Here is a 27,167-nt window from a genome sequence, read left to right on the forward strand (position 1 = left end):
CACTTTGATTAGGTAATAGGTAACAAAGTATCATTTTCCCTTTTTAACTTAGTTGCCAGGTGCAATTGGGCTACTTTCTTTTGCTTTCCTTGGATGGAATCCTAAATTTAAAAGAAATTATAAAGTCAGGATATTTTTCATTATATTTATTAATTAGCTCATCAGTGTTGTAAGACCCACTTGGGAAGAATGATCAAATCGGAAGATATAGTCAGCCTTCCCTAGGTTAACTTTGCACAGGCAAAATATCAATATAAATATTTCAGAAATTGTACCTCTTATGTGAAGACACTGGAGATTTGTCAATGTCGTCACTGTTCGTAGCATATTCTCACTTTTGTTTTTAAGATTTATTTATTTATTTGCGAGAGCACAAGCGGCAGGGGCAGAAGGGAGACAGAATCTCAAGCAGACTCAGGGCTGAGCATGGAGCCTGATGCAGGGCTCGATCTCATGACCCTGAGATCATGACCTGAGCCGAAACCAGGAGTGGATGCTTAACTGACTGGGCCACCCAGGGCCCCCTATTGTCACTTCCATGAAAACATTGATCAAACCTTTGTGAAATAGCTATGTGCAGTATGCCTATCGAGAAATTTGTCCTCCTTCACTGTGATGATGTTATTGGTTACTGATATAAATTAACTAATTTTACTATCAAGCAGGTGTCTAATTTTTTTCTTTTTTTTTAGAGTTGGGGTGGGGGAAGAGGGAAAGGGAAAGAGAATTTCAAGCAGGCTCCGTGCCCAGTGCGAGCCCCATGTGGGGCTGGGTCTCACAACCCTGAGATCATGACCTGAGCTGAAATCAAGAGTTGGAAGCTTAACCAACTGAGCCACCCAGGTGCTCCTGGTGTTTACTTCTTGATTCTTGCTGAATGTTTCTGGAAAGTCCTGTATTAGATACTATGAACATTGATACTTCAAAGAATAGACTCTTGGACCCAGGTTTCTGAGCTGTTCTCCTTAGACAACTTTTGGGCTGTGCTAATGGATCTGTCAAGATATCCAGGACTCTTTTTAGTTTAGAAGCAAATATAGCAAGAATGCTTGACCTAAGATCAAGCAGAACAAGAATTACTAGGATTGAATAAACCAAGGAGGGAAATTAAAATGTGGTTATCTATTTGGAATATGGTTAAGTACTATTTTAGATATTGTGTTTTTAACAAATATAGGAAAAGTGTTTTCTTTTTTACATTATATCTAACTCCTAATTTAGTAGATATTGTTTCTGTGGATGAAAACAAAACATTTAAAAATGATATCTGGGGGCACCTGGGTGGCACAGCAGTTAAGCGTCTGCCTTCGGCTTTATGGGATCGAGCCCCACGTCAGGCTCCTCCTCTATGAGCCTGCTTCTTCCTCTCCCACTCCCCCTGCTTGTGTTCCCTCTCTCGCTGGCTGTCTCTATCTCTGTCAAATAAATAAATAAAATCTTTAAAAAAAAATGATATCTGATTCCCACCCATTCCCTTAGAGTTCAAACACACACTTTCACTGAATCTTTACACTTTGCATGGCAAATAATTGCATGGTTTAATAAGAATCTGTTGTTTTCTCTTAACATGGATATAATTGGAAAGGTTGGTTGTGTAATCAAGGCCTACTTGGGGCAATAATATTTGAAGATAATTCTCATTTATCATCGGACCTGATAAGTTCACTATTGAGAAATATCAGTGGAGTCAATGCCTACAAAGTTCTCTCATGAAATTAACCTGGTACCTGACTTATAGGGCCTCAGTCTCACAAGTACAAGTAAGATCGTGCAAGCCAAGGACCCTGGAATTTGGGGGACTTTTAGATGAGAGGCATTCATCTAACTGTGTGGGTAGTGTAGGCGAAATGGTAAGTCATAGAGGGTCTTAAAAGTTAGAACAAAGATTCCTTATGAAAGCTGCTGGATAGAAGTTAGTTATGTGGCCTTGGTAGTTGCTTGATACTGCAGGCTCAAGATTTGCAGACAAAATTAAGGAGTCCTACATAGCTAATTAACCCTCCTAGCACTTATGAAAACAATTCATAACAGACCTAATGAGACTGCCGCTTCTCTTTTTTAAAATCAAGAATAATCTTTGGAGAGGGGAGACCATCAGAAAAATGACCAGAAACTCAGCAATAAGGCAAAAATGAGGAGTAGCACATTTCTTCCAATACAACTTGGGGGCAAGAGCCACTTAAAGATTATCAAGGTGAATATACTTCGTTCATTTCATTATTTACTACAGATGAAAGGCTCCAGACTCAGTGAGGTTACTTGTGGGTTTTTGTCAGAAAAACATGCAAATAATTTCTGTCCAGTGGAAGAGATAACCCCAAGAATTTTATGGCATATTTTATATTGTTTAGTTTTATACACAACCCATCCTTCTTATCTTAACAGTTTTTATTACATTGCCTGTAAATATCCTAGCTCTTTGGATGTTCTTTGAAGTGGTTATGACATCTTACTAGCTACTTAATAGGTTAAATAAAATCGTTGACACGTGTTTATGTTTGCTTGAGAATATACATTATATATATATGAACAAATATTTTCTTTTTGAAAATTATACTTTGATGAATAATTTGTTAAAATAAGAAGATATCATAGTTAACAATATTCATCTATGAGTGCTAGTACAAATTATAAAAACATTTATAGAAAAGGTGCTGTTTTATTTTACACAAATAAGCAAAAGCATTCTCTTTTATTTTCAATCTTTTCTCTTTGTATGCCCGATATCAAGAAGCAATTTAATTTTATATTCAGCTGCTTAGTGTCTTTGGGGGAGAATTTTTGGGCCAAGTGATATCCGAGTGTACTGAGGATGAAAGTCTTTGTGTGGCTTATATATTAACAGAGTTTGGGTAATCAAAGATCATTTACTGAACATGACAAATTTCATTTTGTCAGATTAAGTACACATTAGATCTTGGCACAGATTTCCTCAGGCCAAACTTTGTTCGACAATAACTTGAGTCCTTGCAGACCTTTTGCATTTAGTGGCTTGAGTATTCTTTATTTTAATATATCTCATTAATTCTGATTCCTAGATTTTATAAGAGAAGGGCCTGAGAATATTAAGTGAAAAGCATAAAGATATTTTGCACATTATTGCCCTTTAAATAACAGTGACTCCTTTATATTTTTAAAATCACTAAGAAAGGTCTGCAAAAATACTTCTACTTTGTATTAAGTACTAATCAAATATTCCTTGAGGGAGCATACCAGCACAGATTAAAATCTACGAATCAGAATTTTCACCCAAATTTGCCTTGAAATCCAGCAATCTTAATGGCTCATGGATTTTTTTATTTTTATTATAAATCATTTTATTTTCCCTATGAATACAGAAGAAATATATAAGAAAATTCTCCTGGAGAACTTTAACAGAAAGAAGAGATTCATCTTTTTTGAGATAAGCTATAAACATGGTAGAAGGCTAGATATGAAAAACTAGACCCCATATCTCATTTTATTTTTTGTTTGTTGTAAGTTATGGAACAAGATATTTTATTATTAAACTGTGTGGGAATATATGAAACAAAAAGAAAATTTCTTGGTTTCTCTTTCCACCTCTCAATCATTTGGAACATGCTCATCTATTTGTTCTGATTTATTTTATTTTTTTAAGGGATTTTTATTATTCATTTATTTGAGAGAGAGAGAGTGAGAGCACGAATGGGGGGAGGGGCAGAGGGAGAGAGAGACTAAAAGCAGAATCGACACTGATGGTGGACCCTGATACAGGGCTTGATCTCAGGACCCTGAGATCATGACCTGAACCAAAGTCAGATGCTTAACTGACTTAGCCACCCAGGGGCCCCCATTTGCTCAGATTTAAAAGACAGATAAGAATGAACTAAGTAAACTGGTCCAGTAATGAAAATATATTATTTTAATTGGATAGTACAATAGTTTCCTATGATTGGGTGGCTTAAAACAATGGAAATTTATTCTCTCCTAGTTTTGAAGGCTAGACGTCAAAAATCAAGGTGTGCACAGGGCCTCCAAGTGCTCTACAGGGCAACCTCTTGCCTGCCTTTCTCTTTGCTTCATTTGTAGCCAGCAGCCCTTGGTGTTCCTGTCTCTGCTTCCATCATCACATGACCTTTTCTCTGTGTGTCTGATGTCGTCTTCCCTGTGTGCGTGCTTGCCTCTGTATACCTTCACCTTTTCTTATGAAACAACAGTAATATTGGACAAAGGGTCCATCCTACTCCAGGGTGATCTCATCTTAACTCACGTCTCAAGTACATTTGCAAAGACCCTATTTCCAGATAAGGTCACATTCACAGGTGCCAGGGATTGGGACTTCAACATGTCTTTTTGGGGGGAACAATTCAACCCACAACAGAAATAATGTGTATTTACCCTTTTGATGATTGCTGACAGCCAGTTTTGCAAGACGGAGGCAATAATTTTCCTCTTAGAGTTCAGTGAACGTATAAAAGTTACTTTTAAACACGTTTTGCTTAAAGTGCTATTAAATAACCAAAATTCCCTTTCCTCCTCATGTATTTGACTTTGGAAAAGTATGAAAATCTTTTCCATAAAATATTAGTGAAGCATTAAGCAATTCAACTCAGGTTTGAGTAAAACGGTCTTTCTAGCTCATTTTCTTTCTTTTTTTCTTCTATATATTCTTCTTCTTCTTCTTTTTTTAGTTTGCAGAGGTAGAAATTAATGATTCATCAGTTGCATATAACAGCCAGTGCTTATTATTTCAAGTGCCTTCCTAATGCCTATAACCCAATTACTCCATCCCCCCACCCACTTCCCCTCCAGCAACCCTTCTAGCTCATCTTCCTTACTGGTATATTCCAACACCTTTGTGTCCCTCCATTTCTCCTCTACCTATCTACCCAGGGGAATATGCTCACTTGGGCAGAGACCCATTCAGTCACTCCTTTGTTTCACTGAGTGCCTACAATATTCACGGCAGCGTTGAGTGAACTGGCTCCAGATAAGATACAGGTTTGGTTTTCAAAGAGGTCTGAATTATTGATAAGAGGAAAATAATCTTTTAAAGTGTAGAATTGTATAAATGTGGAAGAGAAATAAGTGCTAAAACATTTGATGAAGCATGAAGAAGAGAGCTGAGCTCCGCACAAATGGACTGTGTATTTGGAGACCAGCAAAAACTTCCTTCTTCCTTTGCCTAGAAGGTGCACTCTTTTTTTTTTTTTTTGAAATTTTTATTATTATTATTTTTAAAGATTTTATTTATTTATCTGACAGAGATAGAGACAGCCAGCGAGAGAGGGAACACAAGCAGGGGGAGTGGGAGAGGAAGAAGCAGGCTCATAGTGGAGGAGCCTGATGTGGGGCTCGATCCCAGAACGCCGGGATCATGCTCTGAGCCGAAGGCAGACGCCCAACCGCTGTGCCACCCAGGCGCCCCTAGAAGGTGCACTCTTATAACGCAAATCTGGAATATTCTCTTGCTTCAAATCTTGCAATGATTTCTATCAACAAGTGAAAACTATTGTTGTAGTCTTTCATTATCTTGTAATCTGATTCTTGCACATATCTTTTGTCTCCGTGTATACATTGTTTTATGCTTTCAACTTATCGTACTATATATATATTCATGAAGTTAATCTTTAACTTTGTAGTTCAGTCCAAATTCAGAAAGTAAATCAAATTTAGAATTCACTTCATGTGATTTGAATAAATGAAGATAAACTGTGTCTGAATAGGGAAGGCTAAATATTGTAAAATGTTGACATTCATAATCATTATAAATTGATTAATATTCAATGCAGTACTAAAGAGTACCCAGTATGATTATGGTGATAAATAACTTGAGAGAGAGAAGGGGAGAGAGCAAGCATGAATAGGGGTGGGGGAGGGGCAGAGGGAGAGGAAGAAGCAGACTCCCCACTAAGCAGGGTGCCCAATACGGGGCTCCATCCCAGGACCCCAGGATCGTGACCTGAGCCAAAGGCAGACGCTTAACCGACTGAGTCAGCCAGGTGTGTTTAAAACATTTTATTAAGCCACAGAAATGTTACTTTACTTGTAAAGAAACACATACAGGATTTCATCACCCCAAATATCTCTCTAAAGCTATCCCTTTATAGTATGCCAATCTCCCCTTGCCCTACCATCCCTCATCCCTGGAAACCACTGATTTTTTCCCCCATTTCTATAATTCTCTCATTTCAAGACTGTTATATAAAAGGAATTGTACAGTATGACCTTTTGAAATTGGCTTTATTTTCACCAAGCATAATGCTCTCATAATTCATTCAAATTGTTGTGTAGATCAGGAGTTTGTTCCTTTTTATCACTGAGTAGTATTCCAGGGCACGAATGTACCACAGTTAGTATAACCATTCACCTATTAATAGACATTTTGGTTGTTTCCAGTATTTGGAAGCATTATTTTCTTTTGCCTACCTTCCTGTGGGTTACTAGAACACCTTTTGGAATTCCATTTTGATTTTTCTGTAGTGTTTGTAGCTTAGCTTTTCATATAGCTTTTATAGTATTTGTAAAAATACTGCAGGGAATAGATACATATTTCAGAAGGGAAATACAATATTGAGAAATAACAAATGGTAGAAGTGTATACGTCATAAATTTATTCAACATACAAACTTTATATATTTCTAATTCCTGTCCCCTCTTTCTCCTACTATCTTCTCTCTCCTGGTAAGTCTTTGTCCTTTGTTGCTGGAGAAGATCATCTGATGAGGTCCACAAGTTTCCATTTTCAAGCATTTCTGTCTTCAGATTCTAAGCAGTGGAATAAAAGTTAGGAAAATTAGGGAAATTCTGTCATCTAAAGGAATAATTTTTCATATTTCAATCATAAATATTCAAACTAATAAATTTTAATTATTTTTAATGATAGGGCTGTTCTTGTTTTTAGTTTCCTATTTTAGAACGGAGAACTGAAGATCTCACAGCAAGTGCTATATTGTCAAAAATGAATATTGTCAACCAGCCTAAAAGAAAATCTTGTAGATTACATCTCTCATGCTATGCTATATGAAAAACCACAGGGAAAAGTTTCCTGACCTTAACTAGTATAAGTTTAGAACTATCCTAAAAAGGTCATAGGCGATAAATATATCACCACTGGGTATAGAGTATAAACTAAATATTAGATGATTTAGTTTTTATATGTGACAAATTCCTGGATTCATCTGCAAACAAGTCACCCCAGACCCAGTAATTATAATTTACATGCATTTTTTTTCTACTGAGAAATTCTATAATACATTTGAAATAGTTTAAATTCCTAAATGATACACCATGGGCTTTATAATATGATAAGGATATACCCAAGAAGCAACCTTATACGGACAACCAGTGTTTATTTATTTTCTTTATGTTGGCATTAGACTTCGCTGTTTATAATTACCAGCACCACAGGGATCCCTGTACTCTTCAATAGTGAATTCCTCTGAAATACAAAATGGTAGGACAGAAAGAGTGAAGACATTCAGAAATAGGCATATGGGCAATTAATTGTAAATAAACTGTATAAGCTAAGAAAGAAAATATAAAGACAGTTATGGAGCCAATGGAAATGAATGACTTCTGTACTAAACCATGCAGGACTGGTGGAGGGGGCAGTAAGAGAAAACTGGACTAGGATACAGAATTCAAGGGCAGGTTTCACAGATGGAAGATTGTCTGTCTATAGGATACTGTATGGCCTTCCTCATAGCTGTGTTCTTCTTATTGGAATTTAACTTCCTCTCTGAACTGTTTCTCAGTCCAGGAAGGAGTAAAGTTTTAACACTACCAGCATGTTATGATGCTGATAAGTTTCTAATTCAAAGTCATGAGCAAATGGAAAAATATTACAGAGTTTCCTGAATTTTGTGAGACTACTCAAGGCATGAGTCAACAGTGGATCAATTTGGGGCACCTGGGTGTCTCAGTCAGTTAAGCATCTGCCTTCCGCTCAGGTCCTGGGATAAGCCCCCCCTTGGACTCCCTGCTCAGCAGGGAGTCTGTTTCTCCCTCTCCCTCTGCCCCTCCTCCCAGATCATGCTCTCTCTGGTGCATGCTCTGTCTCTCTCAAATAAATAAATAAAATATTTTAAAAAATAGATCAAATTTGAGGTCTCATATCACAAATCAGTACTGAGGTGTTTTTTAGTTATTGCTACTGTACTTACATTTCTGGAATATTTCACTCCAGAACAAAAAACTTCATGGGAGAATTTAGAAAGAACTGATCCCCTTATTGCTTTATAAGAATGGTTCGAGACTAGTTTAGGGGGAACATGATTATCCAATGACTGTAAACTCACTTTTTCTTCTGGTGAAAGATTGTGGAATTTTGTTTGAATTAAGGTGACCCTTTACCAGGTTAGTCAGTTTTTTCCTTTCAAAGCTCAGCATGTCTGAATCTCACTCACCTGTCTCGTAATAATCATAGGCTTTTACGGTAGCAGGTTTCAAATTGTCAACTTGGATGTCTTGTTCCACTGAGAAGGAGAAACTCAGGGTTTGATTGGTTAGCTGGAGAGACAGGAAAACTGAATTGGAATCAAAGATTAACTTAGTTTCTAGTTACCATCCTCTCTTCCTATGGAATTATCAAAGCTGATGGTTATGCTATCCATCTGTACCAAAACCTATGGAAAGAATGGAACATTTTGAGACTTGTGTAATACATTCAAAGGCAGATAGAAGAAGGACAAAAGAGATGATTCTATGGATAGTCAAATGTAGTAAACTGAGCCTTGTTGACCAATCCAGGCTTCACTTTCCTCTTTGGCTATTTTCTCCTCCCTCACCTGTGCGTGTGTGCAAAACATTATCCAGAATCTGGACTGGTGTGTTGGGACCTCCAGGAATTTCCCCAGATCTAGTAGAGTCACAGAATCTTACCTCTTCAAAGTAAATCAGGACATGGTTGGTGCTCACATCAGTCCTTTGAATCTGAGGCTTTTCTCGAAGCTGTTGACCAAGAGGATGAGACAGACATATGGGATGAGGAAATGCCAGGCTAAGAGCACTTTTCAGGTACTTATGATCTAACTGGCTGTTCAAAAACATCCAAACTGCTAATTGTGATTTCTTTGAGAGTCATAGTAATATTTATTAAACCCTTTCTCTATTATCTATCATTGCTATCATCTATTTACACCTATGCATCTCTGTATCTATCTGTCCATCTATCATCTATCTAATATATATCTAACATAAACTTCATGATATATGAGAGAATTATCTTTATATATAAAAAGAAAAAAGGAAGTATAACACATATATCATATATATGTGTATATCTATGAGATATATTTTTATATTTTGTATTTTATATCATACATATGTATATATATTTTCCGTTTTTAAAATATATGATAATTCAATACCTCTCCACATACCTAATGTGTCAAGGGCTGCCAGAGCACTATTAACCATATCTATGACTTATGCCTTACACTGGAGAACACTTAACAGTGATACCCACTACTAAAATGATGGAAACACTCTAGAGAAGTAAGTGTGAGGGAATAAACCTCTTGAAAACCCAATTAGAGAAATAAAATTGACAAGCATTAAATGTCAGCATTTATCATGACTTTGCTATCTGTAAGGGATTTAGGGCTTACCTTTCTCACTGATGATTTCACAGGTATGAAGCCTGATATCATCTTCACATCAACAATGACCATGTTGGAGCTTGGTCGTTCCCCAGTGTAACTATAAAGTCAAGGCACAAGGACAGGGCACTCAAACAAAATTCTTTGGAGTTCATTCAAGACAGAAATTCCCCCTTCTCTTTTATTTCTGGTGTTTCCTATCCTTAACTACGGCTCAGCTTCCCCATCTATTCTATTTGTTTCTGTTATGCTTGTTTGGAAAACCCATCATTACCACCACACACTCTGCGGGTATGGCAACATCATATGCTCAATGTTAAGGTTTTTCAGTAAGAGTGAAGAAAATTTTCTTGTTAGTAAATATTGCAAGAATTCCATATTCATATCGTGTGACTTGGGACAATGGAGTTCCCCCACAAAAGAAAATCAGTTTCTCCATATTCTATAAAAGGTCTTACTGACAAAGGGCTTACCTAATGTTGATGTGAATCTGGAATTTCCTGTGAGCATGTACTCCATCACAATTCTGGGGGAGAGTATCAACCTTCAGAGTGAAGGGAACTTTCCCTTCTTTCTTGGGCAGAACATTGTATCTCAAGGAAGTCTAAAACAAATGGGAAAAAATCCTTTATCATTGCATTCAAATAGTCTGTCTCTCCTTAGCACACATTTGGAGATTCAAATCCAATTCTTGAGGCTTTTCCTCCTCATTTGCAGCATCCCCTAAACTCTGGAAGTCTCACCTGGAGGTACACACATCCTGACCCCGACACTGTCGTGCTGTACTCCCCTGGAATCTCTGGCAACCTGACCTCCTGCAGCAACAGGCGATTGGCATCATGGACTTGGAATTCTTCAGAGAACGTCTCTGAAGACTTGACAGTGACTACAGCCGCTTTCTCCCTTTTACTGAAAGTTGCTGCTCCATATTTGGACAGGGCTTGGAGAGCTACCACCGTATCCTGAAAGAAAATGGGGCAGAAATCACAGGAGTGAAGGTAACAAAATCATATTGGATGTAAATCATGTCAATACTACTCTCTCTCAGAGTTATTTCATGACAAACATAGACCCATTATTAACCATAAACTATTCTGTGTACTTGGGGGACGTGAAAAAGTTTCTCCATTCAAGTAGTTTACACTACACATATGGAAATTAGACCCAAACATTGACATAAAGCAGAGGTTATTCAATATATATATAATATATATAATTCAATATAATTCAGGAATTTATAGTAGTAATATTTGTTGTAAACATTCAGAGAAAGGAGAAGAAAACAGAGCTGGGTTAGTAAGAGAAGACTTCCTAATGAGAAGGTAAGTAAGAAGACTTACTTGAGGAAGATACTATGAAGAAGAAATAAAATTATGTATGAATCACGAGAAAGGTTTATATAGACAGAAAGAGAGGCATCAGGGACTACCAGGGTGGGAAATATTATGTGGAGACATAGAAGAAGGAGAGAGGCAATTCCAGAAAAAGTGAAGGGATTAGCCTAATTATATGGGAGTATTTGTGTTTACTGGGGGAGAGTAAAAATTTTGAATAACATTATTAGATAATTTTAGTCTTTGGATAAAAAAAAGATTTACTTTATCAGGGAAGTAATTTTTTGAAATATTGCTTTAGGAAGATTGATCTATTTTATATTTGGAGGTCGACTAAGGAGAGAAGATATGAGAGACTGTACAGAGGACAGAACAATGATGAATATAAAAAATAATGAGGCTGGAACCTCTCTGGTAATGGAGGAATGGAGAAAGTATGAATTAGAAATATTATCCGATTATTCAACTACTAGAATATGGTTGTGTCTACGCATGTATTAACATATTTATTTTTCTTCCTAAAGGCTCTCCACAGACCTGAGTGGAGGAGAAGCCCCCATTGGGGTTTTGTTGCTTGGTGATCCATTTCACAATACGTGAAGCCACAGACAGGTCTTCTGAAGATGGGGCAGGCCAAGCAGTAAGATAGGCAAGGAGCAAGTATGAAGTCATCTCCACTTCAACAGAAGGAGCCCGGGGTTGATAATAGAATGTCGTAACTTCTTCCACTTTCCCAGGACGCTGCCAGTGGATTGAGTCCTCTTTGAAATGGAAAAGAATGTGATCTTAAACTTAAAGAATGATCTTACTTACTTACTTAATTTTTAAAGATTTTATTTATTTCACTGAGAGAGAGAAAGAGTACGAGAGAGAGATCACGAGCAGGGGGGACGGGTAGAAGGAGAAGCAGACTCCCCGCTGAGCAGGGAGCCTGATGTGGGACTCGATCCTAGGACCCTGGGATCATAACCTGAGCCAAAGGCAGACACTGAACCAAATGAGCCACCCAGGTGCCTGTCAATCATTGGTGACTTTGGAGGTAGATTTTGCAGTAGCAGCCCTTACCTTCTTTCACAGCATCTTTGTCTAGAGATTCAAGAAGCTCACTTCGCTTGGGCTGGTTTCCTGCTAGGGCAAAAGCATAGGCCAATAATGCTTTGGTATAGACAAGACTTCCTTGGGCCTCTGAGATGGATCCCCAGGCACTTTCCAGGCAGAATAGAGCATTGCGGACAACAGGGTGCTGTGAGGCAGATGAAAAGAGATCTTTAGATAGCAGAAGCAGGCTCATGAATTGTCCACAGGCTAACCCCAGATTAAAAGGCACAATGTGTCATGTAACATCATGGTTCTGACTGGAGAATAATTTCCTCTGCAGCTTCCAAAGGGATCTGGTCTTTTATGGGCTAGTGAAATATACCAAAACTAAGTAACATGAAAGCCACAACTCATTCTCCTCAGAGAGTCATAGTGTCATGGCTTGTATTCCTTGTATTTGTGAGGGAGGTACAGGGACTGAGCAGGTACATACAGTGACAGGCAGTGGCATCTCCAGCAGAGCGATGGTGATGTAAGCAGACAGCGTCAGTTCATCATCTACCCCACCCTGTAAAGATCAGAGGTAGAGATGCTCAAACACTCCAGCACTCATGAGCCAGAGTTGACTCATTCTACTTTTCCCCCTGCACACTCTTCACTAGAAAGCATCTTTTCTTGTGCAATATTATTGATTTTCCCCCTTCCCCTCCACCCTCAAATTTTTGAATCTGTCCCAAATCATTTACCCCCACTTTTAGCAATATTTTGGGGTGTGTTTTTTTTGTACACTATTTTATAATTCAGTAAAAAACTACTAATTTGTTGTCAGATTTCAGAAGGCGTTAGAGAGTACCATCCTTCCTCAAAGCTACGTCACCAAGACGTGAGGAACCAACAGGAGTGTCTTTGCTCCTATGTGTCACTATTTCCAGGGACCAGAATAAGATGAACGGCACCACCTTAATAGCATTGTTCAGCAGTGATCCGGAGCGTTGGAAACAACCATTTTCCATCTGTCTCCGTGAGAGCCAGGTGAGGGCGTTCGTGATGTGTGATGTCTCCACAAAAATGTGTGACTGGGCTTGAGCAAAGGACTTGAGCACAAATGCAGTGAGCCTGTCTCAAAACAGGAGTGACAGACATGAGGACCATCTCACATTTAAAGTTCACTTTGGGCAACTGCGTTCAGACACTGGTCTTTACCATCCAGTGGAGGCAATTGTTGGGGAGAATTGGTGGGGAAATAACACTTGCACGCTAAATATTCTTTTGTTTGTTCAGCAAATATCTGAATTCCTTTTTAAAATCTCAACTTATAGTGGAAGGAGCCAAGATGCCCTTCAACAGATGACTGGATTAAGAAGATGTGGTCCATATATGCAATGGAATATTACTCAGCCATCAGAAAGAATGATTACACAACATTTGCAGCAACATGGACGGGACTGGAGGAGATTATGCTAAGTGAAATAAGTCAAGCAGAGAAAGACAATTATCATATGGTTTCACTCATTTATGGAATATAAGAATTAGGAAGATCGGTAGGAGAAGGAAGGGAAGAATGAAGGGGGGTAAACAGAAGGGGGAATGAAGCATGAAAGACTATGGACTCTGAGAAACAAACTGAGGGCTTCAGAGGGGAGGGGAGTGGGGGATTGGGATAGGCCAGTGATGGGTATTAAGGAGGGCACGTATTGCATGGTGCACTGCGTGTTATATGCAAGTAATGAATCATGGAACATTGCATCAAGAACTGGGGATGTACTGTATGGTGACTAATGTAACAAAATAAATATTTTTTAAAAAAATAAAATAAAATCTCAACTTTATTGGTTTCCCCTGAATTGATGCTTTCCACTTTATTTTTCTCTCACAAAATGTTTGCTGGAGCCTCCAAACCTTTCCACATCGCCCACACTGCCATTTCCGGAATGATTTGAATAACAGCACAGTCTCTTTCTGTCCTTTCCGTCTTCCTTTCCTTTAATGCACAGTATAGAAGCTTCTCCTACTACCATTTCACATTATAACACTTTTTGCCTTATATTTCCATTTGGGGGGATCTTTATTTTACTACTCTTTACTGTGCTATCACAGCGGGCATGTGTTCATACATGAAATGGTGAGATCACACAGTAGTGATGACAGACATATGGATTTTTAAAGGATAACACATTTCCATGAAGGAACTCGAGGTATCAGAGAATAAGTATTTGCAGAATTCCAGAATAGAATGGAGCTATAGCAAGCATATGGAAATAATTCTCTTACCAAGTGTTTCCCTGACTTCTGCCGTGATGATCCCCAAAAGCGCTGTATGAACCATCGCTGTGCTTATAATTCAACTGCCTTTGGTACCCTGAAGAGGAAGTTTTTGTAGATTTATGAAATAGCAGAGACGCTGGAGAATTAATCAGTTTTTTCCTCAAAACTTGGTTAGGAATCATAGGAAGACTACTATTTTATTAAGTTGTCTCCAAGTCTTGATAATGCCATCGAATTTCCTTGGTAGTAGAGTGGGACATTTTATCGGTTGTCATAGCCACAGTGATTATTAAATCTTAACCAAAGGGATGCTGATTTGAGTTCACTGAGAGAGATATTTAGGGAATCAATTAAGATTTCTCCTTTTGGGGTTATCACTCACCACTGATGAGGTAGCTGATGGCTTTGGCCTTGATCGTCTCTGTCAGCTGTCGTGTCTCATTCAGATAGTTCAGAACATAGATGTTAGGGACAAAAAGGACCATATTTTGCTCTCCACAACCATACGGCATCTGGAGAAGATTCTGAAGATTTTGCATTGCAGAGCCTAATATGTCGCCTGGGGAATGAAAGACATTAAAAAAATCAGAGGAGGGGTTCCTAGGTGGCTCAGTCAGTTAAGTATCCAGCTCTTGGTTTCTGCTTAGGTCATGATCTATCTTATAAGGGTGGTGCGATTGAGCCCTGTGTTGGGCCCTGTGTTCAGCGGGAGTCTGCTGGAGGATTCTCTCCCTTGGCCTCTGCTCCTCCCTCCACTCGCTAGGGCGGGCGCTCTCTCTCTCTTTCTTTCTCTCTGAAATAAATAAATGAATAAACAATCTTTTTAAAAAATCAGAGGAACTCAGAGCAGGTTTCTGTTGGGATAAGAAAATAGATTACTAGCTAACGAGAGGTCAAATCACGTATAGAGGGAAGGACAAGAAAGCATAAAAGGTGAAAAGAAACAAGAAGTAGAAAGGATAGAGAAAAGTGGAAGAAGGAAGTCGATGATTCCAGGATGGGAAAACAATGGCTGGGCACATCTTTTCTGATGAACCGCATGTCTGGTAAAAACCAACTGTTTGCAAATCTATTAGGAAGCATCACCACCTAGTCAGTCTCTGAACGTGAGGGCACAGAGAGGTGACCCTTCTTACTCTTTCGAGTATGTCAAAGTATAATAAGTAGCACAACATCTATTCAACCCCCTTTCTGACTAATATGCAACGCGATTCTTAGCTTAGCGCTCTTTCTCTCAATCCAATGCCTACAGTCAAAGTCTTCATTAACCATGGATGGCGAGGCTGCATGCACGAGAGCAACGAGACGGACAGCTGCTGGCCTGGGCTGGCGGACTCACCCAAAACCGAGTATGTCGCCCTGGCAGATCCTTCAACCACATCTGCAGGAACTTTTAATGGCAACTTTTCAGATACACCAGTGTCTAATGAAAGAAGACAAATATATATAAGGGAAGGAAAAAATTGGAGAAATATTCTATTTTTCAATTTTTTTCCTCATTTTGATCAAATTCCAATGTGTCATGTCTCTTGATCATTCTATAATTTCTTCGATGCAATCTGAGTTTCTCCTAAAGTCATGATTCATCTCGTAGTGAAGTTCGTATTAATATATGTTTGTGATAATTTTTTACAGATTTCCTTATAAGCATATACCTTATGCTATGCTTATTTCTTTCTCTTCATTGTTTATGTTAATATTTATTATTAGTGGTTTTTGAAAATAGCATTCATGTCATAAATATGTGTTAAGTGCATGCTAAATGCCAGGTTCTGTTTTAAGTACAACGATAAAAAAATTTTCAAAGCAATTTCCTGACTTCCCAGAGTTTTCATGTTAATGGGAGTATTAAGATAACAATAAATATTTAGTATGATAGATGCTAGTAAGTTCTATAGAGAAAAGTAAAGCAGAGTGTTTATATGGGTGAGCTAGTAAGACAGAGCAAATCAGGAAGTGGAGGATGTGGGCAGCAGTTTCCCCTCTTTGATAAAACAAAATCATAGGTGACTGGAGAATTTACATATGTCAAGGAGTAAGATTTATAGATTTCTGGGGGAAGAGACTTCCAGGAAGAAGGAACGAAAAGTGAAAAGACTCTAGAGATTAGAGCATGCTGGCTTTGTTGCAAGACCAGACTAGGAGTCCAGTGTGGCCAGAGGAGGGTGAGTGAGGGAGAGAGTATTAGAATATGAAGTCATGGCGGTAGCGAGGGTTTGGAAGGGACATTGGAGACATAGGCTTTAACTTTCAGGGACATGGGAAACTCTTGGAAGGTTTGAACAGAAGAGGCACATGATCTGAAATGTGCTTTAAATGATCCCTCTTTCTGTAGGAGATCAAGGAAAGATGACCTGGAGACCAGTTAGGAGGTTACTGAGATGATCCAAGAGAGAAAAGACTAGAGTAGAACTGGGCATGGTGAGAAGTGGGAAGATTCTGGATATAATGTGAAGGTGGAGTCAACTAGATTTGAAAGTAGATTGGGTGTGGATTATAAGAGAACGAACATAATAAAGGATGACTTCAAAGTTTTTATTTCAAGCAGATAAAAAAATGGAATTTCCATCATCTGAGATGGAGAAAATTGTAGGACGAGTGGGTTTGTGGGGACCAGCAGAAAAGCAGTTTTGAACATGCTAGTTTTGAGATGCCTATTAGCCGACAGGCCTGTAAGTGGAGATGATTAGTGGGCAACTGATTATGCGAGATTCAGTTAGGAAAGCGGCGTGGACCCAAGTTGTACATTTTGCAGTTTCCAGCACAAAGTTGTTACTCGAGTTCTGTGACTACATAAGATTATCAAGGGATGCTTCTAGAGTGGAGAGATCTGCACCCTGAGCATCATCCTCAAGATGATTCTAGATGGTGCAGAGTTGAATATTTTAATGGTAATTTTTATATGATTATATTAATGGTATTAGTAAAATATTGTTTTCCTATATATGTTAGTGACCTGAAGTTCTTCTTCAAATAACTTACACAAGTAAATTACACTGGTGTACCTTTAAACTATTAATTGAATAATAAATAGTACTATTGCCACATAGATATTTTAATACTTCGAAAATTGTTTAGGAGCAAGTTTGAAAAACACAGGAGTACTGGAAAGAATCCTGTTCTATGGTCATCCACTTTAATTCTCATTATTAGCCAGGAGCTTTTAGGTAAGTCTTTTAACTTCTTTAAGCCTTCATCAGGAAAAGATTGTTCCGAATCAAATATCCTTAGATTTGCACATGGGAGAGTACTCTAATTTTTTTTTTCAGAGGAAAACATACCCCGAAGAACATTCTAAAACTATACACTTTGGCAAGTGGCTTATGATGCAAATTTTGTCTATTTTTGACACTTACCTGATGCACAGAGGAGTGTGTTGAAAGCTTCTTCCTTTTCTATTCCTTCAGGCTTTATATTGGAAAAAAGTGAAAAACGAAGGTCATACTGAGTGTATAGGAAAAAAATCAATCACTTTAAAGTAGAGGAGAAAGCGTTAGTAAGAAACTGAGTTGTAGATACGTGTATATTTTGGGTAGTGAAATGTCACTGTCACAGGCATATTGGATAATGCTATATAAAATAGTAAGGCCTCTGAGACTCAGAGAAAGTTTAGACGCATACCTCAACTAATAAGGGCTTGATTATGGTATCCTTCTGTCCAAATGCTGGGACTTTTGGCACCTCGTTGCCACACAATTCCTGAGACTGCAGGGCTTCCACAGTAGCTGTGAAATTTATCTTTCCTGGGGAATAAGATTCTTAAGGAGTTAAATAGTGATTCTATATTGCATGGTTTGTCTTTTCAAGTTTCTCCTATATTGCGTATATTGTGTCCAATAGGTATCTATTGGCTTTCTTTCAATGCATCATTGTTGAAGGAGGAGGAAAAAAAGATGTATCTAGATCAGAGGGGAAAGCAAATTGTTGCAACATAGGAAGTAGGATTTGTTAACAAATTTACCACTTACCCAGTGACTTTGGGGTTACAGCCCAGGACATAGTTTTCTGCCTATTTCCACAGACACAGGGAGTTTCTTCATTCTTTTTCACTAGGTCGGCTGACTTGTCAGGGAAGACTTCCAGCTGCACGCTGACCTGTCCCCCATACCCATGCACAAGTTTGAGAAAGAACACAGGTAGAGGGACAATGACAGGAGCAAGGAGCTTCAAGGGACAATGGGAACTAATTGAGAGGCTTTGAGAAATTGTTCAAACGAGGTAAATCCCGTCCAATGCTTTGTAGTTTAGATGTTGCCAATAGGGAACTGAAAAACCGACAAGAATTGAAGATATTCCCAGGGTTTAGGCTTGTGCCAACACAACAAAGACATGTTTGCTTTAGTCAGAGTGAAAAAATAATCAGGGAGAAATGATGTCTGAATTTGGGAATACAGAGCAAATATAAAGCCCCAAATGAATATGACCTTACCACCTTGGACCGGTCAGGGAGCTTTGCCCTTAGCAACTATTCCATTCCCAAATTAGGCTACATCGTTCTTCACCTATGATTTGCTGGGAGATTACCTAGAAGACCTGGATATTAAATGGCAATTGCTCGTCTCCCTTCCAATTTTGCTCACTCCCAGGGAGGTGCCCTTACCCGAATGCAATGGGACAAATAGTTGAATACGGTGGCTTTGAGCGTAAAGGCTTCTCCTCGCACCACAGAGTAGGGGAGAGTGAGTTCCAGGAAGAAGGGCTGGAACGCTTGAAGAGAGATGACAGGGGAGAGGCCCAGCCCTGTCATTCCAGACAAGCAGAGCGCGCTGGTCTTCCACTCTGTGATGGTGTCAGGGACCTTCACTGCCAACTCACTTCTACCTGATAAACTAGAGAAGGGAACAAGAGGAAGCCTTGTGAGTCAATCCTTTTTTTAGCATGGACATTAGCTGATTGTGAAGCATGCTAACCTAGTAACCCAGTACGGTCAACACGAAACCTGATACTAGGTTCGGCACTCCTAGCAACGCCTCTGAAAGGTTTTCCTTTCCTTTTAGGGGCAAGGGTAGTTTCCCACTTGGCATGATTTTAGATATCTCAGGACCAAATTAGAAAAAAACAAAACAAAACATTGCATTGTTGAGCTATGCAATCAATGAACTAGGAACCTACATGTTTACCAAAAAGAAGTGGAGCAGAACCACAAGGCTCAGGAACACCAGAATCATAGAGGGTGAGTCACATCTTTTCCTAAACGAAATTCTGGGCAACATACGACTTACTCAAGTGGCACCAAGTCCCAGATCCAGGTCTCAGGGAAGTACTTCCGAATCGTCTCTTTCACTTCCACGACTGGAGAGCTCTCGCTCTGGAGCATTGGATAAACTGGTCCTCCAACACCACGTGTGAGAGAAGGGACTGTGGCAGGACGGTATGAAGGGCCCAATGTAAACCTCATTTTTATCTTGAATTTCTTAAAGTTGCCTAGTTTCTCGAGTAGAATAAGGTTGTTTGCTCAGGGAATGTTTATTATTGGAACACTTGATCTACCAGCTTGTAACTTCGTTCATTTATCTATTTGTCCTCTAGGAAAGCTAATTCTATTGCTTCTTCAAAGAATCTGGAGGTAAATGTATTTTTCTCTAGACATGAAAGCAATGGAACTCTCTAGAAGCTGATTATTCAACAGGTAAAGGGAAGAATAAAGAGTAATTTAATACACCAAATACTGTTTTTACGCTAAAGGATGATCACATGTTCTCCATTTGCAGTGAGAATCAAACAAGAATGAATAGTAGCTACAGCAAGAGGATTTCAGAAATGCTTTTTTATTTTACAGTGATTGAGATATGGACAGAAATTCTAGGATACAGTAAAGTATGTATTACAGACAGCAGAGACTCAATAAAGGACAGAAAATGAGCTTTCGATTGGCCAAAGAAGACTTCACCAAAGTAGACTTTTAGATGATCATTGAAGGATGAGAAACAGAGGAGAAAGGAGGAAGTATTTGATGGAAATGGCTCTCTGAATACGCACGCAGAGGTCAGAAGGGATGCTCCACAGGAAAATGGAGTAGGATGTCTGTTAAGGTAGGAGTTAGCTTGATTTAAAAAAAAAAAGTGATACTCTAGAGATCAGAAGATAGAGATCACAGGTATAAATATATAAGTAGAAATGTGATAAATATGTATATATATATTTTACATATATATGAAATAATATCACGGGACATACTTTTTTAAAACCTTAAGGGCAGTAATTCTACAAATTCTGGAAATAGTGACTGTCTATGAGAAATAAGTGACATGATAAAAGCAATGTTTAAGGGTGATAATGCCTTTCACAGTATCCAGGACAGATTGAAGCGGAGAAGGACTGGAGACAAGAAAGGTACGTTACGGTGCTTTTAAAGTCATTTCCTTACGAAATAATGAGGCACAAGACTAAGGTGGAAATGAAAAGGAAAGGATGGGTGGGTGACAGATACAAATGCAAAGTTTGCGAAGAGCCTTACAGAGTACGTGGGGCAAGAATGCAAGCATGGGGCCCTGGGTGGCGCAATCCGTAAGCATCCAACTCTTGGTTATCATTCTGCTCAGGTTGTGCTCTCAGGGTCATGAGCGAGCTTTGTTGGGCTCCACGCTCAGCGGTGAGTCTGCTTCTCCCTCTCCCTCTGCCCCTCCCCCTGCTCACATGGGATCTCTCTCTCTCTCTCTCTCTCTCTCTCTCTCTCGCAAATAAAGAAATCTTTTTTAAAAAAGGAATGTAATGATGGTACTCTGTTTTCAGGTTTTCTGGATCATTCTATGAACATGTTTTCTCTCAGGATTGGAAAGAAAATACATGCTTGGTATTAAGAGGGATATGAAAATAATGTAATAGTACTTTTCAATTATTTTTTTAAAAAACATACTATTCATGGAATCATAATTCTATTTTCTTCATTTATGCTCACACATATGCTCGGTAACTCTGATGTTGTCACTCTGATTTTAGATTGGAAGAAATTGAGCCTTTGAAAGTTAAAATGAGTCTGTGAATTTTCAAAGTTCCATATGTCCTACTACGTAGGAATATGATGAGAACATGTCTCTTTGCTCTTAGCACAGTGCTCTTTTTTCTGTACACAGAATTTTCTTTTTCTTTCTTTCTTTCTTTCTTTCTTTCTTTCTTTTCTTTTCTTTTTTTTTTTTTGTACACAGAATTTTCTTTCTGTTGAGGGAATATTCTTAGTTACTCCTCTGTTGTTGACTAGAACTTTATTCTTTGTCTTCCTAGGTAAATAATTTCTACTGTATTAAAGTATACTGTATGTGTTTATTTTTAAGAAACATTTTATGCCAGCACATTTCTTATTAGGAAGTAGGATTAGTAGATATTCAAATATGCGGTGAGAAATTTCTCTAGGAACTGGAGGGGATTATGCTAAGTGAAATAAATCAAGCAGAGAAAGACAATTATCATATGGTTTCACTTATATGTGGAACATAAGGAATAGCACGGCAGATACTAGGAGAAGGAAGGGAAAAACGAAGGGAGGGAAATCAGAAGGGGAGATGAACCATGAGAGACTATGCACTACAAACTGAGGGTTTCAAAGGGGGGGGAGGTGAGGAGATGGGTTAGCCCGGTGACGGGTATTAAGGAGGATGGATATTGCATGGAGCACTGGGTGTTATACGCAAACAATGAATCATGGAACACTACATCAAAAACTAATGATGTACCGTGTGGTGACTAACATAACATAATAAAAATAAATAAATACTTTTCATAAATAAAATTTTTAAAACAAAAAAGAAATTTCTCTAGGCTTGACAGCAATCGAAAAGAATACTCAGAATCTTTTCAACTTTCCCTCATTTCCAGGTATACTTGAGACACACAAGGAGACTAGTAGTATAGCTGCTGAAATTTGGATTATTCTATTTTGTCCAACAGATCAAAATCACTTAGATTTTTATAAAAGAATATGACGCAGACAATAAAAGTCCGTAGATCTTTCACATTTTTCAGTCTCCCCTGCAGTAAGGGCAGACGCCACTTCCGCAGCTGGCCAGAAAAGGTCATGTGCAAACCCGCCCCTTTCCCATGGTAATGACCTTAAATGTCACACTGGAGATGGAGTCACAAGGTGACAGCAGAATGGGTACCCCCAACTCACTGATTGATAACAAGTGCTCCAGACAGCTACTGGACTCAAAAGCAGTTTTGTGTGAGCAAAAAATAAAACTGTCATATGCTTAGTCACTGAGATGTGGGGGTTTGTTTCTTACTGCGGTATAGGCTGTCTTATCCTGACCAGTGCAGGTGCTGAAACCACCCTGGATAAGGAGAACTTGAAATAGCAAGATTATTGAAGGCTAGGACAAAAAGACAGTCAATTTTGATTTCAGATACAGAGAGAAAGAGAGAGAGTGAGAGAGTACAAAAAAGAAACAATAATTGCTTTAAAAATCCTTTTTTTTTTTTTTAGAGGGGGGAGATGTTATTCAGAGAAAACTTACCAAGAAGTTGCTCCAGACTCACAACATTTATATTCAGAAAAACATTTTTTTTCCTATTATGCTAGCAGGCAAAGAAATCTCACCGTTACCTCCTGAATAGGCCATAGGCATTCCTGGATACGGCGGAAGCAGCTGACAAAAATGCGGCTTGTGGATTTTTGAGTTGGTAAAAATATTTAATCCTGCAGACTGGACGAAAATGAATTATGAAAACATACTGGCAATCCAATCTTGAGAGTGGAGTAGTGTCTTATGTTTAGACTCTAGGGGCCGAGGGCAGGCTGCCCCAAAATGTCCCACATGGCATATCGATTATTTTGAGTTGAAGTTATTTGGGAGACAGCTGGTGCAAGGACACTCAGTCCCTCCTCTGTCCCCCTCACTGCAGGAACACAACTCTCACATGAGAGGTACCCTTCCTGCACTAAGAATGGAAAAAAAAAATCCTTATCACCAGAGATAGAAACTCTAAAGCCAAGAAAGCTGTAGAAACAAACCCCGTTATTTTTGTTTTCTAATCTATGACCTCAGTCCAAATTCCACTGAGAATCCTAAAGCTCCCAAATATCTGTTTTCCTTATCCTGTCGATTTCTCACAAATTTATTGTGTCTTTGTCTAAAAAGTATAAAACTGGGGGTTAGTTCATTTCTTTAGGTCTCAGTTTCATTGTTGGGCCTTCGTGAGCACATAATGAAACTATATTTTTCCTTCAGTTAATCTGTCTCATGTAAATGTAATTCTTAGTTCAGCCAGAAGACCCTGAAGGAGGGTAGAGGAAGACTTTTTTCTTCCTCACCTTATCACACTTTATTATTATGCACAGAGCTTACAGGATCCTCGTGAAAAGTCCACACAATAGGGAGCGGAGCTATTTTATAAATAGGAAAACAGAGTCACAGAAAGTCCAGTTCATCCAGTCAGTGAAGAGAAATTGGGATTACACTCCTGCCTTCTGCTTCCTATTTCTGAATTTTGTGTGCTATAAGCTGATGCCCCTTTAATTATCTTCTGCATCCAAGAAACTAAATATTTTACACTTGGATGTTTATCTTCCCTTTCTTTTCTCCCTCCCAAAAATATAATGTGTGTGTGTGGGGGGGGGTGTACTTCATGGCTTTATTGCACAGAGTAATTTTTTTCCTTTCACTCTAAATTATAGGGTTGCATATTGGAGATTTTTGTTCACAGTCTTTGTAAACTTGGCTTTGTTTCTGTTTTATTGGAAAATATGCCTTTCGCTGAATCTTTATACTCAGCTCAGCTCTTTCATAATTTATTCTTATCTCCCCTCTTTCTCATTTTCTTTTAAGTATCTTAAGTCTCTGCATCCAAAGCAGACATATGGATACCTTCAGTACAGCCTGATTCCTACAGCCCACCTGGTCCCAACTGTCTTTTTCTTCAATACTAGTCACGGGTAAATACTACTTGCTGTCTTATCTCAGCGTACCAGGAAATTGTGGGACACCGAGGCACAGCTGTCCATGGTGGCAGTGACATGGAATAGGGAGAAAGACGTCAGAAATACATGTTTAAAGATTAAACAATGAGCTAGTGAACCCAAAAAGTCCTCTTCCTATCCCTACCACCAACCAACTGATGGATGATTCTGGAGGCTTCGCAGGAGGGAGATTTAAATTGCTGTCTGCTATGCTGCAGAGGAATGACATGTTTTCCTCAAAGTATAAAGCGAGTTGTTAGTCCTTTTGGTGGTGATAAGACTTTATCTCACAAACTGGATCAACTCTCCTCGCATAACACTGCCTAGTTACAGTTAATCTCAAAAATAAAACATTTTAATCTAACATATCCATAAAGCTAGCATGACTACCCAAGTTTTATAAATCACTTCTTCCTGAAAGGCTACTTTCAAGTTTTCCTGAAATTTTGTGGCACTAAAGATGATGAAAGTATTATACTTTGTGTATTCAGTCTTGCATTCATTCAATATGCATTTATTGTGCAAAGCCGGTTATAATGGCTGCCAATAAGGTAGTCACCCTTCCAAGGGTGTCATGGAAAATGTTTGGTTATTCTCACACACTAGAATCTCTGACAGAGGCTGAGGGGGGATATGACAGTAGTAAAAAACTCTGGGATTAATTTGGTTAAGGTTGTGGGCCCTAAAAGTATACCCCTTGCTCTTTAAAGTGCCAGATAAATTGGTGATTGAATATCTGTATGTATACTAAGCTCTCCATGCCTCTGAGGGTTCAGTATTTCTCTGTTAATCTTAGCTTTGCTTTAAGGGGCGCGAGATCAGATTTGAGAGCTTAGAAGTCCACTTGTTCTCCATTTTAACAAATACTTAACACTCGGCTTGGGTTATATTTTCAGGAGGATGAATTACCTCAAAAATACTGTAAATATCATCATCATCCAGGAACCGCTTTGGTGTGTAAACGATTCCATCGTGAATTATGTCGTCTGCATTGACACACTGCTCACTATCTTCGTTCAGGGGACCTCCGTACCCAACGCTAAGGACACTCTTTACTGGTAGCAAATTATAGACCTGCAAAATGGAGAGAAAAAAGGGAAAACTCTTGTTTAGTTTTCTAATTTTATTTCAGGTGTGATAGTGTTCAATCTGGGATTGAAAAGACTGTGGTCCCACATGGGGCTCCATGGTCAACACGGAGTCTGCTTGAGATTCTCCCTCTCCCTCTGTTCGCCTCCCCTACTTGCATGTGCACTCTCTCTCAAAGAAGTAAATAAATCTTAAAAAAAGAAAGGAAGCAGAAAATGTGAACAGTGCAGAGAAGTGTGATGAGAGAACAAAAGCCACTCATAATCCCATCACTGAAAAATAATCACTATAAATTCTTGATTCATTCCTTTTCCCGCTTTATGTAATGATTAAGTCATTTTTAACTCTTAGCAAGTTTTTTGTTTGTTTGTTTTAGTCTACTATTTTAGGACCAACTTTGGCTTGAGAAAAAACTAGGTGCACAGGCAACCTAGAAAATAAGCCAACTGCAGTTCAGTTTTTGCCCAGAGCCTAGGGTTGGGCCACCGGCTCAGTCACATAGTACCCAGGCCGTTAAGCAAACACTGGCCTCCGTGAGGACCTCCTAATCTGGCTGCACTCACCTCTGATCTATGCTACCACAATAACCTACTGTTTCCATTCTTTCATTCTTGCTCTCATCCTCTCAGCAGCCAACAGCATCTCCTTAACAGAAATCTGAATTGTCACTCTGCTGTTTAAAACTCAGATGTGGGGCACCTGGGTGGCTCAGTGGTTAAGCGTCTGCTCTGGGCTCAGGTCATGATCTCAGTGTCCTGGGATCAAGTCGTGCACCCGGCTCTCTGATCAGCAGGGAGTCTGCTTCTCCCTCTCTCTCTGCTCTCCCAAGCCCCTGCTCCTGCTTGCTCTCTCAAATACATAAAATCTTTAAAAAACAAAAGCTGAAAACAACTCTTGAGATTTACCGTAGCATTTAGTGTCAACTCCAAATTCCGCTCTAGGCTAACAGAGCTCATCACTATCTTCCTTACTTTCCATTTTACTTACAGCCTCTACCATCCTTTTCCCTCCCCATTACCTATTAGGTCATTACCTTTTCCTTTTAGAGCACTCCAGTCTTAATCTGACTCAAGACCTTCAGCCATGCCACTCTCATTCTTTGTCGTGCCTGGCCTTACCCCTCCTTTCCCTGACCATCTAAGAAGACACTCCTAATAGCTATTTTTAAAAATGTCCAATTTCTTTTTCATGTCAACATTGTTTTTGGCCCTTTCATTATACTTAACAAAATTTGAAACTATTACATGTTTATATGTTTCTGTTACTTATTTAATACCGCATAGGACTGTAAGTAGAAGGTGTTCAAAAATCCACATCTGATTATTCACCAATAGAACTCCCGTTCCCAGAGCAGGCTCCAGCCTCTAGTCAAGATGCAGTGAACATTTGTTAAATAAAGGCACGACGAAAGTAAACTACCGGGCCTTTTGGAAAGTGCTTCGTTACAAGAGGCGTCTCTAAAAGACAAGTTTGAATGGAAACCCTTCTTTGTCCATACTTCAAACCAGTGAGTAAGTGCCTAGATTTTAAGGAAACCTTAAAAATCGGGCACTTCACAAACTATCTTGAAACGTGGTGCGTTAAAGGTGGCATCGGATGAGAAATCTGATTCCAGTTCCACCCTTAAGATGTATTTTTGGCCTTCTCTTTCTGTATGGCTTTATCTATTCTAGCTACATTTTCTTCATTCTTAAAATTAAGGTAATAATACCCACCGTAAAGAATTATTCTTCATGGATTCATTCATTGACAATGTGTCGAGCACCTTTTACACTTGAGGTACTGTGCTAGGCGGGGCACGCGGTGGGGAGCCATGTTGCTCCCTCACTGAGAATGTATCATAACAGAGAATGAAGCGAGGTGAGACGTGCGAAGCACTTTGTGCAATGTCTTTTGTGGAACTGAATTTAATTTCATCTCCTACATAACTTAATACACTATGTCTGACACTCGGAAAAACGTGTCCTCTCCATTACAGCCTCCAGT

General features: G+C 38.9%; 1 protein-coding gene across 4 annotated transcripts in view; it reads right to left on the reverse strand.

Annotated features, from left to right (window-relative positions):
- Nucleotides 1-5,964: 5,964 nt before the first annotated feature.
- LOC113258085 (pregnancy zone protein-like) overlaps nucleotides 5,965-27,167 on the reverse strand; it is a 45,856-nt gene continuing 24,653 nt past the window's right edge. Inside the window, exons 16-36 of one of the 4 annotated variants that reach the window (XM_026502807.4) lie at nucleotides 25,002-25,166; nucleotides 22,740-22,839; nucleotides 19,423-19,558; nucleotides 18,801-19,029; nucleotides 18,169-18,295; nucleotides 17,822-17,943; nucleotides 17,557-17,608; nucleotides 15,540-15,623; nucleotides 14,583-14,759; nucleotides 14,207-14,294; nucleotides 12,895-13,051; nucleotides 12,429-12,503; nucleotides 11,963-12,140; nucleotides 11,435-11,658; nucleotides 10,307-10,525; nucleotides 10,037-10,167; nucleotides 9,573-9,663; nucleotides 8,845-8,913; nucleotides 8,370-8,472; nucleotides 7,361-7,402; nucleotides 5,965-6,729 (exon numbers count right to left, since the gene is read on the reverse strand). In XM_026502807.4, the coding sequence (XP_026358592.2) occupies nucleotides 6,707-6,729; nucleotides 7,361-7,402; nucleotides 8,370-8,472; nucleotides 8,845-8,913; nucleotides 9,573-9,663; nucleotides 10,037-10,167; nucleotides 10,307-10,525; nucleotides 11,435-11,658; nucleotides 11,963-12,140; nucleotides 12,429-12,503; nucleotides 12,895-13,051; nucleotides 14,207-14,294; nucleotides 14,583-14,759; nucleotides 15,540-15,623; nucleotides 17,557-17,608; nucleotides 17,822-17,943; nucleotides 18,169-18,295; nucleotides 18,801-19,029; nucleotides 19,423-19,558; nucleotides 22,740-22,839; nucleotides 25,002-25,166 (2,592 nt within the window). In that variant the 3' untranslated portion in view covers nucleotides 5,965-6,706. Of the gene's footprint in view, nucleotides 7,403-8,369; nucleotides 8,473-8,844; nucleotides 8,914-9,572; nucleotides 9,664-10,036; nucleotides 10,168-10,306; nucleotides 10,526-11,434; nucleotides 11,659-11,962; nucleotides 12,141-12,428; nucleotides 12,504-12,894; nucleotides 13,052-14,206; nucleotides 14,295-14,582; nucleotides 14,760-15,539; nucleotides 15,624-17,556; nucleotides 17,609-17,821; nucleotides 17,944-18,168; nucleotides 18,296-18,800; nucleotides 19,030-19,422; nucleotides 19,559-22,733; nucleotides 22,840-25,001; nucleotides 25,167-27,167 lie in introns of all 4 variants that reach the window. The other 3 variants (XM_044385235.3, XM_057319027.1, XM_057319028.1) reach the window with 3 other exon arrangements.

Source organism: Ursus arctos, unplaced genomic scaffold (assembly GCF_023065955.2).
Source record: "Ursus arctos isolate Adak ecotype North America unplaced genomic scaffold, UrsArc2.0 scaffold_26, whole genome shotgun sequence".
In the NCBI taxonomy this organism is placed as follows: Eukaryota; Metazoa; Chordata; class Mammalia; order Carnivora; family Ursidae; genus Ursus; species Ursus arctos.